This window comes from Psammomys obesus, unplaced genomic scaffold, assembly GCF_907164565.1.
Source record: "Psammomys obesus unplaced genomic scaffold, mPsaObe1.curated_primary_1811, whole genome shotgun sequence".
Classification (NCBI taxonomy): domain Eukaryota; kingdom Metazoa; phylum Chordata; class Mammalia; order Rodentia; family Muridae; genus Psammomys; species Psammomys obesus.
In genome coordinates, this window is record NW_026592548.1 from 2,231,190 (window position 1) to 2,249,397 (window position 18,208).

The 18,208-nt window shown below is 39.0% G+C and overlaps 1 protein-coding gene and 1 pseudogene across 1 annotated transcript in view; both read left to right on the forward strand.

Moving 5' to 3' along the window:
• Window positions 1-18,208, forward strand: part of Lrrc7 (leucine rich repeat containing 7) — a 680,756-nt gene that overhangs the window by 583,420 nt on the left and 79,128 nt on the right. Inside the window, exons 13-18 of the mRNA XM_055614269.1 lie at window positions 5,115-5,244; window positions 6,406-6,521; window positions 11,635-11,704; window positions 13,212-13,311; window positions 15,713-15,837; window positions 17,777-18,025. Of these exons, the coding sequence (XP_055470244.1) occupies window positions 5,115-5,244; window positions 6,406-6,521; window positions 11,635-11,704; window positions 13,212-13,311; window positions 15,713-15,837; window positions 17,777-18,025 (790 nt within the window). The remainder of the gene's footprint in view (window positions 1-5,114; window positions 5,245-6,405; window positions 6,522-11,634; window positions 11,705-13,211; window positions 13,312-15,712; window positions 15,838-17,776; window positions 18,026-18,208) is intronic.
• LOC129682195 (U6 spliceosomal RNA) lies at window positions 8,069-8,160 on the forward strand (annotated as a pseudogene).

The following is an 18,208-nucleotide window of genomic DNA, read 5'->3' on the forward strand; positions in this document are numbered from 1 at the left end:
TTAAATCGGCTAGAAAAAAAAGTGGGGAATACCCTAGAACTCATTGGTACAGGAGAAAACTTCCTGAACAGAACACCAACAGCACAGGCTCTAAGAGCAACAATCAATCATGAAATTGAAAAGCTTCTGTAAAGCAAAGGACACCGTCATCAAAACAAAGCGACTGCCTACAGATTGGGAAAGAATCATCACCAACCCTTTATCTGACAGAGGACTCATATCCAATATACATAAAGAACTAAACAAGCTGAAAAGCAATAAACCAAATAATCCACTTAAAAATTGGGGAACAGAGCTAAAGAGAGAATTCTCTGTAGAGGAATATCGAATGGCAGAGAAGCACTTAAAGAAATGCTCAACCTCATTAGCCATTAGGGAAATGCAAATCAAAACAACCCTGAGATTTCACCTTACACCCATCAGAATGGCCAAGATCAAAAACTCAAGGGACAACACATGCTGGAGAGGTTGTGGAGGAAGGGGAACCCTTCTCCACTGCTGGTGGGAATGTAAACTTGTACAACCACTCTGGAAAGCAATCTGGCGCTTTCTCAGACAACTAGGAATAGCGCTTCCTCAAGATCCAGCCATATCACTCCTAGGCATATACCCAAAAGAGGCTCAAGTACACAAAAAGGACATTTGCTCAACAATGTTTGTAGCAGCTTTATTTGTAATAGTTAGAAGCTGGAAACAACCCAGATGCCCCTCAACTGAAGAATGGATGCAGAAACTGTGGTACATCTATACAATGGAGTATTACTCAGCAATGAAAAATAAGGAAATCATGAAATTTGCAGGTAAATGGTGGGACCTGGAAAGGATCATCCTGAGTGAGTTGTCCCAGAAGCAAAAAGACACGCATGGTATATACTCACTCATATAAACATACAACATAGAATAAACCCACTAAAATCTGTACATCTAAACAAACTAAGCAAAAGTGAGGACCCTAACTAAAATGTTCAATCCCCATCCTGAAAGGCAAAGAGGATGGACATCAGAAGAAAAAGAAAACAGGAAACAACCTAGGAACCTGCTACAGAGGGCCTCTGAAAGCCAGAAGAAGAAAACAGGAAACAACCTCAGAACCTGCCACAGAGGGCCTCTGAAAGCCTCTGCCATGCAGACTGTGAAAGCAGATGCTGAGCCTGATGGCCAACTGATGGGCAGAGTCAATGGAATTTTATGTAAGAAGTGGGAAATAGTAAGAGCTGGAGAGGACAAGAACTCCACAAGGAGAGCAACAGAACAAGATAATTTGAACACAGGGAACTTCCCAGAGACTCATATTCCAACCAAGGACTATTCATGGAGATAACCTAGAACCCTGACAATGCAGCCACTTCTGATGAGAACTGATAGACTAAGATCAGAAAGGAGAGGAGGACCTCCCCAATCAGTGGACATGGTGAGGGGCATGCATGCAGAAAGGAGAGGGGAGGGTGAGACCGGGAGGGGAGGAAGGAGGGGCTTATGGGGGGATACAAAATGAATAAAGTGTAATTAATAAAAGTTAAAAAAAAAAAGAATACAAGAGGCCTACAAAACAACTAATAAATTAGGCCAGAAAAAAAAATTCCTCCTGTCACATAATAATCAAAACAGTAAGTATACAGAACAAAGAAAAAATACTGAAAGCTGCAAGGGAAAAAGGCCAAGTCATGTATAATGGCAAACCCATCAGAATCACACCTGACTTCTCAACAGAAACTATGAAAGCCAGAAGATCCTGGATGGATATCATGCAGACCCTAAGAAAACACAGATGTCAGCCTAGGCTACTATACCCAGCAAAACTCTCAGTCCTCATAGATGGAGAAAACAAGATATTCAGTGACAAAAACAAATTTCATCATTACCTACACACAAATCCAGAGTTACAGAAGATACTAGAAGGAAAAATACAACCCAAGAAAACTAACTACTTTCAGGAAATCACAGGAAATAAATAACTTCACTACAGGAAAACAAAAGTAGCCAAACACACACACACACACACTACCATGGCCGACATCAATATCAAAGGATCTAACAGCCACTAGTCATTATTCTCCTTCAACATCAATGGACTCGATTTTCCAATAAAAAGACACAGACTAACAGAATGGATGCGTAAACAAGACCCAACAATCTGTTGCATACAAGAAACACACTTAAATCACAATGATGGACATTACCTGAGAGTAAAGGGCTGGAAGATGGTTTTCCAAGCAAATGGACCCAAGAAGCAAGCAGGAGTAGCCATTCTAATATCTAACAAAGTAGATTTTCAACCAAAATCAAACAAAATAAATAGAAAAGGACACTTCATACTCTTCAAGGGAAAATTCCACCAGGAAGATATCACAATCCTGAACATCTATGCCCCAAATGCAAGGGCACCCACATTTGTAAAAGAAACTTTAATAAAATTTAAACCACACATAGACCCCCACACATTAATAGTGGGAGACTTCAACACCCCACTCTCAACAAAGGACAGGTCAACAAAACAGAAATTAAACAAAGAAACAATAACTCTGACAGAGGTCATGAATCAAATGGACCTCACAGAAAACTACAGAACCTTTCACTCAAACACAAAAGAATTTACCTTCTCAGCACCTCATGGAACCTTCTCCAAAATAGACCATATAGTTGGTCACAAAGCAAGCCTAAACAGATACAAGAAGATTGAAATAATCCCTTGTATCCTATCTGATCACCGTGGATTAAAACTGGACCTCAATGACAAAAATAGCAAAAGGCCTACACACACATGGAAACTGAACAACTTGCTTCTAAATGACAGCTGGGTCAGAGAAGAAATAAAGAAAGAAATTAAAGATTTCCTAGAATTCAATGAAAATGAAGGCACAACATACCCTAACTTATGGGACACAATGAAAGCAGTGCTAAGAGGAAAGTTCATAGCACTAAGTGCCTTCAAAAAGAAACTCGAAACATCTCATGCAAGCAACTTAATGGCTCACTTAAAAGCCCTAGGAAAAAAAAGAAGCAGCCACACCTGATGAGACCTAATTGACTAGGATCAGAAGGAAGGAATGAAGTCCTCCCCTAGCAGTAGACTTGGGGAGGGACATGCATGCAGAGGGTGGAGGAAGGGAGGGTTTGGGACAGAGGAGAGAGGGAATCACAAGGGGGATACAAAGTGAATAAAGTGTAATTAATAAAGAAAAAAAAAAAGCATAGCCTCCTTTTTAAGCACTTCACACCCTAGGCTGTGTACTGACCTTATCAAGGATGACTGCTGCACAACCTTGCAAGAGTTGTGTTCTGTGTGACTAGCAGTACACAGCTCATCACAGCAGGATACCAACAGTGACGCCTGATCATTGATCTTGACACTGGAGTAATTCACACTGCGATTTTTAGGTGGAAGAAACTATGATGACCCACGCAGTTAAAAAACTAGTAGCTAATGGCACAACAGTATGGTTGAGGGACTACTGTTGCTTACTAAACCGTGAAAGCTTTGTGACAGAAACCCCCAGAGCAGTGAGTGTCTTACTGCCATTCAAAATTGACCTCTGAACCTACGTATGAAAGAAATGAGGAGACATGTATGAAAGAAATGAGGATATTACACTAACTTTTTTAATTGTTTAACTTTTTAATTGTTTAAATTAAGTCAACCTCTAAATAAACATGATTTTTTTTTCTTAAGTATCAAAAAAAAAAAAAACCTACAACTCTATGACTATGTTCTAAGAATATGGCCCTAGGTTCTCAACAGAAACCTTTAGTCCTTGTAAGGCTCGTAGGCTTGTAGGGATGCTGGCCACTGTCACAATGAACAGAAAGAGGCCAGCTATGCCCTGTACCCTGCACTTGGCTTGGCTTCCTAACTGAATTCAGAATATTCACTCTGCCATCCCTAGTATTGGTGACCCACTCTACCTGCCAACCTTTTCTGTGACTTTTATCCTCAGAGTACAATTTTCTTCCCCAGCCTGGGTGGTAAATGAAGCAGCTTTGCCTTTTGAGCTATGGTGGTCTTTGTGTTAGTCACTGACTCTCAGATTTACACATCAAGTAAATGACAGATCTGGGACATACATCTATCTCACTGATTTCAGCTTTGTACTTCATATTCTTGCTGGCTAAGTGGTAGGAGCCAGCTGCATTGAAGCTAATGAGTTGTAGTGTGTAAAAGAAAAAGGTGATTCCTGAATCTTAGTCCAGCTAATGTTCATTTTTCTGCAATGATAGCCACCTCTACCCGGGGAATTCCTTCCTGTTAACAGTACACCAAATATCAGTGTCAATTTCAGTATTGTCAGCACTTACACTGGGCCAGGCCCTCTTTATCTCAAGCTATGCCAAAAAGTGATAGAAAAATCCAGTTTCCTCATGACAATCTGATAATACATTCCCACAATTCTTTTCTAAGGACGAAGTGATGTGACTAAGTGTGCAGTGCTAGGAACTAGGACAAACTGAAGAGGTGTGCCATTTGAAGACAATGCCTCTTTTTCCATTTCAAATGCCTTTCATGGACAGCGCACGGCCCATTATTTCAAAAGGCACTGAAATCTGAGCAACTGGGTAACAGTTAATGTGTTTTACAAATACTGTGTCATTCAAGCAGCATACACCTCCATGTCCGGCCTGACAGGTGGGATGATGCAGGTGAGCAAGCTGTGCTGTCATTCCTTGGTCTTTGTAAGCCTCAATTTCCTCATCTGCAAAGTGGAGTCTAAAGGTAGATATCTTATACAGTTGTCAAAAAGGGTCTATTAATAGGGGTCTAATCTCTAAGGCACTTAGTAAAATCTGGAACAGTTTGCATGTGCTTCTATCTTGCTCTCTGCCTCCCTCACCTCCTGTCCCTCCAATTACAGGTGCACATTCCAAGTCCCCTGCTGCCAATAACACCTAAGTTATAAACAAACTATCTTTTGTGTCACCCTGAGTAGTTCAAATAAATGACAAATACAGCCATGTTTGTGATGGTATTTGATCCACTGTACTTACTAACTAGGTTGATTTGCATATTATTGTGCCATTCCAGCTTAATAATATTTTGTGAATTTGACATGGCTTTTGTGAAGCTATTTCTTTATTGTGTTACCTTTTACAATGTCTAAAATTGTGTCTTAACTTTTCAGCTTATCGTTATTAGAAGAATTTGACTGCAGCTGCAATGAACTGGAATCCCTTCCTTCCACCATTGGCTACCTGCACAGCCTGAGGACCTTAGCGGTTGACGAGAACTTCCTCCCAGAATTGCCCAGAGAAGTGAGAAGCAAGCTCATTTGCATCAATTAACTTAAAATTACCCTGTTTTGAAATGAAATCCTATCAGGTGCAATCACAGGATAAGTTTATGAGTTGAACTGTGAAGACATGTAGTCATTGACTATCTGACTGTAGATATATGTTAATAGCTTTTTGAGTGATAAACTCCATATAATGTAGCAACTGATTTTTGCAAGTAAAGAATAGTAAAATATATTAATCAATGCTAAAGGATGCAATTTTGAATCATTTGTTTATTTTGCTTTTAAAAATAGTTATACAGAGCAGTTAAGATAATTGCATTTCTACTTCTGTAATAAAACAGTGGGTTTTTACCATGCCTCTGAGGCTTGATGTTTCTTATAATATTGTTTAGTTTCTAAATACATGAAGAGAGTCTTTTTATCTCTAAACTCATTTTATTTATTAATGTCGAGAAATAATGTGAGGTGTATGTCAATTTAAAACTTTCTACTACAAGTTTCTACAATGATAGAATGATAATAAAAATGCCATTATTTAAGAGTCAAAATTATTAGTAAAAAAGGCAAATACCATGTAATGTGTCATAAATTCAGGTTTGCTGAGGAACTATAAAGAGTATCGTTGAATGTGTGTACTGTCCTGCATAAGCACAGGAAGATTTGTAATCATGTAAAAAAAATATTATATGTGAAAACAACAGTGCAGCCAAGTGTTTAAACATTTACATTATTAAGAAATTTATTCTTAATATGAGAAAGAATAAGTGATATGTGTTGCTGACATATCTAAAAGCATACACTCCAGCAAAAAGCATGATTATGAATGCATAAGGCAATAAATACACAACATGTGTTAAGAGACACTGAAATGGTAACGGAATCTCTAGGCTGGGTGTGGTGACTCACTGCTACTACCTCAATGCTCAGGGGACAGATAACAAGACATGCACCTCCCACGCAAAGCCAGCCTTACTAAGATTGTACTGTGTTGACTACAAGGGAAGAAAAAAAGAGAGAACATATCTATGACCTAAACTGTTTTGTACACTAGAGAAACTAATAGGCAGTAACAATACTCTGTGATTCCTTTCTAAAATATTCTTTTGTTTATTGTTTAAGAATTCCATATGGTAGACAGCACAACACAGTAAATCCCACTTCTTTTTGCCACCTGCAGATTGGAAGTTGTAAGAATGTCACCGTTATGTCTCTACGTTCCAATAAGCTAGAATTTCTTCCTGAAGAAATTGGGCAGATGCAGAGACTGCGAGTCTTAAATCTGAGTGATAATAGGTATGTAAACTATTTGATAAAAGTAAATTATGGAGCCAGAAGTGGGGATGCACACTTTTAATTCCAGCACCAAAAGGCAGAGACAGGTGGATCTCTGTGAGTGGGAGGCCAGCCCAGTCTACATAATGACAGTTAAGAATATCACTTGTTAACTCTGATACAAAGCCACAGGTTAGCCCATTGCAGCAAAAATGGATAATATTTAGTCACGTTCAGAGCAAGAGGAACAAAAAAATGAGAGAGGCAATAAACTCTCTTCTTAAGATGTGTTATATTGGCAGGTGTGAGAAACAAGAATGAAACTGCAACTTGTCTTTTTTTTTTCCCATCTTCTCTATAGAAACAACTGTCCTCATAGAAAAAGGAAAAAAACAGTATTGTGGAAATGTATCACATTTTCACAATGGAATACTACTCTGCAATTAAAAAGAAGGAAATCATGAAATTTTCAGGCAAATGGTGGGGACTAGAAAGATCATCCTGAGTGAGGTATCCCAGAAGCAGAAAGGCACACATGGTATAGATTCACTTATAAGTGGATATTAGACATATAATGTAGGATAAACATACTAAAATCTGTACACCTAAAGAAGCTAAGCAAGAAGGAGGACCCTGGGTAAGATGTCCAATCCTCATTCAGAAAGACAAGTGGGATAGGCATTGGAAGAGGAAGAAAACAGGGAACAGGACAGGAGCCTACCACAGAGGGCCTCTGAAAGACTCTACCCTGCAGGGTATTAAAGCAGATGCTGAGACTCATAGCCAAACTTTGGGCAGAGTGCAGGGAATCTTATTTTAAAAGGAGGAGATAGAAATACCTGGAAGGGACAGGAGCTCCAAAAGAAGAGCAAGAGAACAAAAAAAAAAAAATTGGGCCCAGGAGTTTTTTCTGAGACTGATACTCAAACCAAGGACCATTCATGGAGAGGACCTAGAACATCTGCACAGATGTAGCCCATGGCAGCTCAGTGTCCAAGAGGGGTCCCTAGTAAGGGGAACACGGTCTGTCTCTGACATGAACTCAGTGGCTGGCTCTTTGATCACCTCCCCCTGGGGCGGGGGAGAACAGTCTTACCAGGCCACAGAGGAAGACAATGCAGCCAGCCAGTCCTGATGAGACCTGATAGGCTAGGGTCAGATGGAAGGGGAGGAGGACCTCCCCTATCAGTGGACTGGGGGAGGGGCATGGAAGAAGAAGAGGGAGGAAGGATGGGATTGAGAGAGGATGAGGGAGAGAGGGGGCTACAGCTGGGATACAAAGTGAATAAATTGTAATAAATAAAAAAATAGATTTACAAAAATGTTTTTAAAAGAAAACGGAAAGAGTAGATTCTGTTGGGCCATGCTCTGTCCTGACACAGTGGCTACAGAGATGAGTACATGAACCCTGTTCCTGCTGTTTCTGTGGGATGAATGATAGTGTGAGTAACTCAGATGTTGCACTAGGACCCTCAGAGACCAGAGTTTGGGAAGTCATGAAGAATATGCACTGAATAAGTTTAAGAGTTTTCATTTGTTTTTCAGTTTCCTTTAGAAAAAGTAATGTTGTGTTCACTTCGCATCACATATCCTGAAATTGGAATGATATAGAGAAGATAGCAAGGATGACATGCAAATTCATGAAGCATTCCATATTTTTAAAAAAAAATAAAAATTTAATTAAAAAATGAATATGAAACGTAACTTTTAGATATTATGTAACATGGCTTAAGGAGAATATAAGAACATGCAAAATTAATATTGAAACATCAATAAACATTTTCCCTTTGTGTAAAAAAAAATAAAAAGTAATGTCAATTTGGAAAAATAAAATAAAAACCTATTGCCTTTGTAGTAAAGCCATATTCTCACATAAGAGAATAAAGGTTTTTGTTAGAACATTTGGGATTTTAATTATAAACCAAAGTGGCAATGTGACAACAAACTGGGTTATGATGCTTTGTGCATCATAACCCAGTCATATACGACTCTGGCTTAGTGACCAGACGGGCAGAAGAGGCAATGCCTTAAATGTCACATTTGAGAAGGCCTTTGTTAATATCTTTAAATACAATCTTAGGAGCTACATTAGGAAGTGTGATCATGGAAACTCCAAAGAGAGGTGGGCTTCTATTGATGTCAATGGAACCTATAGGAAAATGAGCTCCTATTGGTGCCAATAACTCCACAGAAGAGGCATCATGGAATTCGTTTTTTTAAGATAGTTGGTACTTGTCAATATGGAAAGAGGATTTTCATTGACTAGCTATAGAAGTCACTACTACATACTCACTTTTCCTAAAAATTCTGAATGATTATATGGAAAGTATACTTGCCAAACATCACAAATTACCCGTAACAGAAGTGTTGATATGTTGGTAGTCCTTATGTAAAAAATCTGGCATTTGTCATAGGTTAGACACATTTGTGGATGCTGAGGAAATAAATATGAATAAGATACTAGAGACTCACAAAGCCAGAAGTTTAAAATGTCTCATCAGGAACAAAAAAGGGGGGGGTGCTAAAAGCATTATATATATATTATATATCGATGGACTAATTAGCTGAAAATATTCACTTGGCTGTGTTTGCAGTTATTGTTCTACAAGATATATAAGATAGATAGATAGATATATCTTATATATATCTTTGCAGTTATTGTTCTACAAGATATATATAAGATATATAAGATATATATCATATATATATATATCTTATTCTTGCTCTACAAGATATATATAAGATAATATATATATATATGATATATATATATATATCATATATATATATATTGTAGAACAATAACTGCAAACACAGCCAAGTGAATATTTTCAGCTAATTAGTCCATCGATGAATCAAGCTTGGGTGGGGTGAACAATGCATACTGAAATCTGAAGCCAAAGTTAACATTCCCACAGAAAATTAAGTGCTTAGAGGAACTTTAACTGAGAAGTGTTATAGTAAGTAATGAACTATTGCAATTTTGTGTTTAAAATATAATTAGGTTGCAGTTTGCCACTGTCGCTAGAAACAGTAACTGTTTTGCTCTGTCAGCTACAAGGTGGTGCCTTGACCAATGCCCTGCTCATTCCTCAGACATCACGGGGCGGGGGAGAGGTATGAAGCACCAGGTCCCTGCTCTCCATCACAATTTTCTTTCTGTGTTGCAAATTAGGACTGCACCATGATGACCCCTCAGGGACGTGTGTGAACACAGCATGAATATCAGATGAGTTTCACTGACACAGTGCTTCATAGCAGCTTTTTATTTAACTGTGTATACTACCAAAAATACTAACCCACCCCATGAATATTACAGTTTCTAGCTTGAGTGAATTTAAACAACCCCTGTAGAAAATTTAGTTTGAAATTAAAGTTGTAATTCTACCAAGAAAAAAAAATTGTGATATAAATCAATACCTCCTTTGTGTTCTTATTTATGTTTTGCAGGTGTTCACTAGTTCATAAGATTTAGGTATCTCCCTGAAATCTCTGTCTATTACACACTCTTCATATTAACTAGATCATTTTAAAGTGTCTGGTTATTTTTAGATGTAAATTAACTCCTTATTAATCATTACAACACTTTACACTCCCTTTCTAAAAGTTCATTTTTCAACTAGTTAATAGAATTCCAATCTATAAAAGACTTAGGAAAATCTTTATTGTCAATTGTGTGTAGAATGTTTGTATGTTTGAGGGTGAGTGTGCTGAGGATGTTCTTGTGAGCATGCTTGTGTTGCTGGCTCTGCAGCTCAGAGGTGATGGTTGCCCAAGTGATCAGAACGTGCTAGTCACACACTAGCTGGAAGACATCAGGAACAAGCTGAAGTAGATGTTTGGCAGTCTAGCTTTCCAAAGGCAGAAGCCACATTTTTACTGAATGGTACAGCTGAAGCCAAACTTCACATATCTCCAAAACACTGTTTTTAAAAATTCCTTTTTGTAATGTCTACTGTGCAATGTGCAAGGGATGGAAGAAGAGAAGCCCACACTTTCTGGCCCTGACCCTTTTGGAAACTGCAGTGTTGTGAGGATGTCCAATAATAAATAACCACAAAAATAGTCACATGCAAAAGCTGGGAAATGTTTTGTGCAGGCAAGTGCAAGGCTCTCTGAGGTGAGGCTGAGTTAGGTAACTTCAGTGGGACCCAGGAAAACCTTTCCCACGAGAAAGTGATATTTAAGCATATCTTATTAAGAAGACCTGTGGGATTTAAGTGAAGCATGGCAGGAAGAATATTCCAGAAGGGAATATGTTGATAGAGCATGATTGTGCACTCCAACTGTGAAAAAAAGAAAGTCAGTGCTAGGGTAGAAGAATACCTTTACGGTTTTAAGATTTTATTTTTATTTTTTATTTGTGTGTGTGCCAGTGGGAGCTGCCTTGGGGTACACACTAGGTTTGTTTATTTGTTTGTTTTATTTTATTTTTAATTTTTTTCATTTATTAAAACTTATTTGTTTTATTTTTATGTGTGTGTGCACATGTGTGTGCGTGTGCATGTGGGCATGTCTGTGTATGTGCACGTGTCTGTGTCTGTGTGTGTATCACATGTATGAAGACCTCCTCACGTTGAAGTTAAAATGAATTGTGAGCTGCCTGATGTGAGGACTGTGAACTGAACTCATGTTCTAGGATGAGCAACACGTTCTCTTAACTGCTGAGACATCTCTCTAGCCCTGGGCTGCACAAAGTGCAGCCTGACCATGGGTGCTAACAGACTTTTTATCTTATTTAGATATTATGGGAAGCACTTGAAGTACTGGAGATAGATTAGTTGTTTGGGACCTGGGAGATGTCTCAGCTGATGACCTGCTTGAGACCCTGGAGACCTACATGGTGCAAAGAGAGAAAAACTTGTACAAGTTGTCCTCTGACTCCCACATGCTCATGTGCACACAAACATATGCATAAAAACACACTAACACACATTCGGGCACATACACGTGCACACACACATGCACACAAACATACAGTAATAAGGAAGAAGGTTCTCATTCTTTAAAGATTGGACACTCAGGAGAAAGGATAGAAGAGAATAATGAGTCAACACAGAAGTATGTTCACATGTTCTTAGAAGTGAGCTTTGCTCTCTATACATGTCCCATGAGATGTCTCTTGACTGTGCAGGTTGAAGAATTTGCCATTCTCTTTCACCAAACTCAAAGAGCTTGCAGCACTGTGGCTTTCCGACAATCAGGTAAAAACCTTCTATGTCATGATTTATCATGCCCCTTACATGAACTGTAATTGAAACTTTGGGTTACTGAGTCCCAATAGGCACAACTATTATAACATACAGATTCCGTATGCCTGGCGGAGGGATTTGTGCAAGTGTCCCGTCACACACAGCTGTAGGCAAAACTCTGCCATGGTCTCCACATTCCTCCAACACCTCTGCTCAGTACCTGCTTCATTATCAGAGTAACAGCACATAATTCCTCATTCGTCTGGCTTTACAGCTCCTGGTGGTATACACATCCTTAGAGGATACACTTTTTTTCTTATTGTTTTTAATTATGATCAACTTAGTTCTAAAACTTTATTCAATACCTTTGCTGATATATTGATAGATATCTACAATATTTTGTGGTTATCTGGATATTTTTATATACTCAGGAAAATAGAGTATAATGGAATCAAGGGTTGCATGTTAATGAATAATTTTATTAACTGAAAAATGACAGAAAACAAGGACACATGCTTTGCCTTAAATGCAGCTGTGGGTCATTTCAGCAGATTTACTACAAATCATTTTTTATTTCCTAAATCTTTGCAACCCCTACCCCAAATATGAATGACCAAATAAAAAGGGTACCTTTGGTTTGATGTATCAATATTCCCTGGGCATCTAGTATATATTTCAATTATTTGAGTACTTTTATTGCAAATTAAAAACAGCTCCTACAAAATTTAAAGTGTAAGCATCAGTGTCTCTGCAGCTAATCACAGCCCTTGCTGGCAAAAGGTTAGATTATCATCCAACCTCGTATGGTCTTCTCCGCAGCACTTCTCTGCTTACTGCATCTCTGAACTCTGCTGCTGGGCCATAGCCTTACATTGTGGAAAACTTCTTACCACAAGTATTATTCTGGTAGTGGAATAGCCAGAAGAGTTACGTCATTGTTTAACTTGAACTGTGATTTAATGTCACAATTTAATTTAGTTGTGATTTAACGGCATTATGAGGTGTGTAGACTCCTGGAAGACTTTGCTTCTTTCCTGTTAAGTAGTATTTGCACTCTTCTTATGGAAATAATATCTGAGTTCTAACAGCCTTCAAAATAGTATTTCTGATAGCATATTAGTGATGGAGAATAAGATACAGCATAAGCATCAGATATGGGCACAGCTTGTATCATATGTAGGCCGTGCCTTGTTCAGTGTGAGCAGTGCAGGTACCGTATGTCTGTCTTTACCACAACCCATGAGAAAGAATGCATGCCCAAGACCATACCAAACACTAACTTGGTGGAACAGTTTAGCACACTTGGGTCTCCTGGATAGTAGAACTGAAGTGCACAGCTGAACATGTTCTGGTAAGATTTGTAAAAGTGTACTAAAAACCTTAAAATCTGCAAAGAGTCTCAACAGTGCCTATGGCATGTTGTCTTATCATTTCATCACCAAGAGACCAAACTACTGACCATTTCCTGATGTAAAATCTTGGCTAAGTTGTTCTTCTAACTGGTGCTTCTTTCTTCCAGTCCAAGGCCCTTATCCCTCTACAAACGGAAGCCCACCCAGAAACCAAGCAAAGAGTACTGACCAACTACATGTTTCCCCAGCAGCCCCGTGGTGATGAAGGTATGTTTGCAGATGACACATTCTTTAATGTTCATGATGTTGTGGATAGAAAGGAATTTTTAATCCTAATTTCTGTCCAGGAATACTGGCTCACAGGCAATAAACACCGTCTGGGAGTTTGAGTCTCGGTGCTATAATATTTTACGTAAGGTTCCAAGACTCCTTCAGGAGACAGCTCAGTTGGTAACATGCCTGCCATGCAAACATGAGACCCTGAGTTCAGGTCATACCATCAATGTAAAAAATCCCAGCATGATAACACAAAGCTGGGAAGCAGAGGCTGGAGGATGCCTTGTGCTTTCTGTCCAGCCAGACTAGCCTAATTGGTGAGCCCTTGGTCCCAAGTGAGAGATGTTTTCTCAGAAATTAAGGTAGAGATAAAGTGAGGAAGATGCCTGGTGTTGACCTCTGGCTTCTACTTTGTATGTGCACACACATGTACCCAAACACACATGAACATGCTGGCATGCACACACATCAGAGATAAAAGTATTACTCTTTATAGCTCATGTGAGAGTAATGTCAGCACTCCACAGTGATTTCTTTAAGGGTTAGGCTGGAGAGTATGGAACTTGGTCATCAGATGTGCTCAGCTACTGGCAGCAAAAAGACAGGCATCAGAACCAAAGAACGGCTGTGTGGGGAGGGTCTTCTCTTGTGCTCACATATTGCACAGAATATTTAAAGCATCAGAGCAGCAGTGTTGGACTCTACATGAAAGTTAGTCTTAGGATGGGACTTACAATAGTGACATTTCATCTTTACATTGAGATTCCCTAAGCAACGTCAGCAGCTATGATTAAAAGCTGCTTTCTAAAACTCCAAATTCGTTACAATAGATCTTCAAGCACATATTATAGAAATCTTTAAAAAGGTGTGACCTTTCCTATGTGAAATAGCTTCAGCTGACATGTTCTCTGTAGTCATGAAAAGCCAACAGTGAATCGTAGAACAATGAACCCACTTTACTGCAGCCACAGATAAACCCACCATGTCTGAGACTAACTTGTTTTTTTTTTGAGACTAACTTGTGAAATGAACTATTTGCTTTTGTGTTTTCATTTTCAAAAACAATGATAATAAATGGCTTTAGTCTTTGATGTCCATATATAAATGAATCATTGAGAAGTATGTAAAGATGCCTTTCACTTGCAGAAATAGGAAAAGGGAAGGTTGTTTTGAAAAATATGGTTCACATTTGCATAAATTGTTCTTTTGATTTTATAGAAGAAAAGCTATCATCCTGTTTTTGTACATAAAGAACAAAGGACTGTTCTGTTAACCAGGATTTATTTTCCACTTCTTTACACTATCCCTGGGTTTCAAAATAACATAAAAAATAAAAAGAAAAAAATAAGAGATAAAAATCAACCCAGATCCATAAGCCATGTCTGATACCCAGTATGTCACCTAAAGCCCTGGTCAGTTCCAGGCTGTGAGGTCAGCAACCTTGTGACCATAGACAGGAGAGTGTTTGCCTTTGCTGTCTTGGATTTTCTGTTTGTTTTCTATTGAGGACAGAAAGTTTGGTGTAATAATTAAAAATAATTCTTGAACTTCAACCCAGTCAGTCAACTTCTGTCTATTTAAAAAGAAAATAGTAAATGAATTCTAAGAATCCTGAAAAACAAAGAAATATTTAACGAAGAGAAATCCTTTAGAAGCAGAATTAGCCTCAACTAAGCACTTGCTGCAGCGTTTTCATGAAATTTTCACTATATGTTACAAAGCAAATTTTACCAGTAGACAAGATTTGATGTAAACTGAGGATTTATAAATCATCTTCCCTGCTTATATGAGACACATTCAAATGAAATGAAACCACCGTGTTAAAACTGATTTTCTCCCTGTGCTCTCTACCTTAAAAACGAGGTGACTCCACATGCGCACAAAGAAGCAACAAGAAAGTCAGATTACTGAGCACTTTGTTAAGAAATCGTTGCTCTGTAGTATCTTGCTTTGTTTTGGTTTTAAAGTGGTGTGGGCTCTGCAGTCACCCCAACATAGAGTAGGACCTATGAGACCTATAGGACCTGGGAGACCTGGGGCAGAATCTGAAACCTCCACTGCTGTGAGGAGAGACTGGAATGCTTCCTTCAGTGTCCATGCCGCCACTGCTAGCCCAGGGGGGCCCACTCCTATGCCAGGAAACTCCCCAACCCCTCATGACTAACAATAAAATTCACAAGGCCACATAAGAAACACCAAAAAAGAATTTTCTTCTCTCCCCTTCCTGTCCTTCCGGCTCTCTCCTCTTTCTCAATATTTCTTTTCCCTGTCCTTTGAAGAGTATTTATTGTATTTATTGGTGGTGCTTTCTGCTCTTTTCGCATAATATATTAAACTTTATTAAATATGCTGTGTATATAAAAGAAAAGCATTAATACTTTGGACTCCGTAGATTTCCAGTCAGACAGCGACAGCTTCAACCCCACGCTGTGGGAGGAGCAGAGACAACAGCGCATGACTGTTGCCTTTGAATTTGAGGATAAAAAAGAAGATGACGAAAGTGCTGGGAAAGTTAAGGTGAACTTTTGGCCTTTGTTTCTCTGTTGTTGTTCTCATCTGTCCACTGTTATTATTCAGCTAGAGGAGGGACACACTAACTGACCTCTCTGGAAGGTCATAGTCATCTCTATTTTCATGAACATGCCCCAGTACGGAGGGCCAGTATTTGGGCAACATTGGTGTGATTCAGAATGATACGAATGTCCCAGTTCTATTGAGCCACTCTGATTTGCACTCCCCCCACCCAACTCTCCCCTCCACACACCCTCCAGTATAACAACATAAGAGAGATTCAAGCTGAAAGTGAGGGAAAGTTCTAAAGGATGAACCTCTCCTAAGTCTTCGTTCATCTGTCACACTCTACGGCGATTCTTCTGCTCACTGAGCCAGGCCTCCTGCAGACAGTAACAGCCAAAACACACACTGTGGAAAACAGGCCGAATGGCATGCAGCAGTTGCATTGCAGCCTACAGCCTTCTCTATGGCTGGGGCATTTGAGAACTTTTGTTTCTTTAAATCTGAGTTTTAGAAGAAGGTGAGTGTCCAGTCATAAATGAAGATATTTGTACAAAATAACTTGTCTTTTTAACTATATTTTAAAGAAATCTTTTATTGTGACTGACCTGAATGAAGAAACAAGGTTAAGCTTTTAATCTATATTTTTCCATTTAAATTTTCAAATATCAGCATTGGCTGAGATTTTTATTAAGACCTAATTTTCATGTTATGTCATGATGACATCTTGAATCTCTCGTTAATTTTTGCACTTTTTCAAAACCATCAACACTAACAGCTTTTGCTCATAGTGACTAATGACCTAAGTAACTATATATGCATCTTATTAATAAATCGAGATTGTGTGATGTGTTCCCTGTTCCCACCTTGCCACGTTTTCTAAATGTTACTTCTTAACCCATTATTCATGATGACGGTGTCATCACAGAAAACTCAAAATGGAATCACAAATCCAAAATGACAGACTTCTTTTAAGATTTTTGATTGAAAATGCATTTATGGATGATTGGCCATTGCTGTGTTTCAGCCAAAGGGACTTGTTTTAAACTTGAAAATTCTTAGAAAATAATTATGCTAACCTGGATACAAACCTTTAAAACAATTTGCCTCCCTTTTTCAAGGATGTTCTGTTAAATCAAGATCCAGGGGGTGATGCATTCTGTCTTGGACTCTTGATTACATTTTTATATTTCATTGAATTTTCAAAGTAACTACATACATCCTCTTAAAAGTACATAATCAATGATTCAAAAGGAAATACATTTAATATGCTCAATAGATGTGTTGATAAAGCATGAAATATAGAAATGGAAACAATAATTTAGAACCCCTGTTTGTGTACTGTTACTAGTTTGTCTTTGCTCATGGTGGGTTCCATGTGCTTTAGAGTGGTTTGCTTTTTTTTTTTCTCTGCACTTTCACTTTCTTTGTATTTTGGTAAAACAGTATGTTTTTCCAAAATCTCAAACTACTTGGCTTTGACTAACCTGGCTGTGTCTGACGCCTTTGGCTATCAGACACATTAGAGGCAGTCACTGGTAGCTCACCGTGGGGAGATGATGAATGGAACTCCCTGGAGTTTTAACAGTTCATGTTCTTCTGGTTCATTACATGTACTTTAAAATTAGCACCATTTTAATTTTAATTGACTTGAAGTTTTAAAAAGAACCATGGGGCTATGCCATCAGCTTTCAACAGGACAAAAGTATAAATCCCTGTGTGGCATGTGTATAATGAGTGCAGATGTGGCATTTCGGGAGGAGGTTGCCACTATGGTTTTATGTTATGCTGTTTTAATGGAGTTAAAATTCATTGTTTTAAATGTGTTGCCCGGAATGAAAAAAAAAAAAAAAAAACTATTCAAGGATAGAAAATTATGAAGGGAACGTGTTGCTACACTGCTCCTGTTTCTCCCAGAAAATGGAGATTCCTTCTCCCACAGGCGCTCTCCTGCCAAGCCCCCTGGGACAGGGGCCAGCGTGGGATTACTCTCCAACCTGCCAGGCTGTCTGGCGATTGCTGCACACCATGGGCCAGGTGTGATCAGCAGATCCAAGATATGCCCGTCCCCCAGAGTGACCCCCAGCTGGCATGGGGTTGTATAAGTGGTCTCCAGCAGGAGAGGAGCATGTGTGCTCCATTGCCAGTGGCAGCACAGTCCACCACTCTTCCTTCTCTAAGTGGCAGACAGGTAGGCCTAGGCGTGTGGGGTAGGAGAAGCCCAGTAGAGGCTCCCTTGGAGCAGTGCTTTATGGGGTACGTGCTGCATGGTAAAGGGTGAGCAGCCTTCAGATTGTCAGTGTCTGAATACAATTTATCGTTAGGATTATTGACATTGGCAACGGGTGGGGAGGCCTGAGTCAGGGGGTGGGAA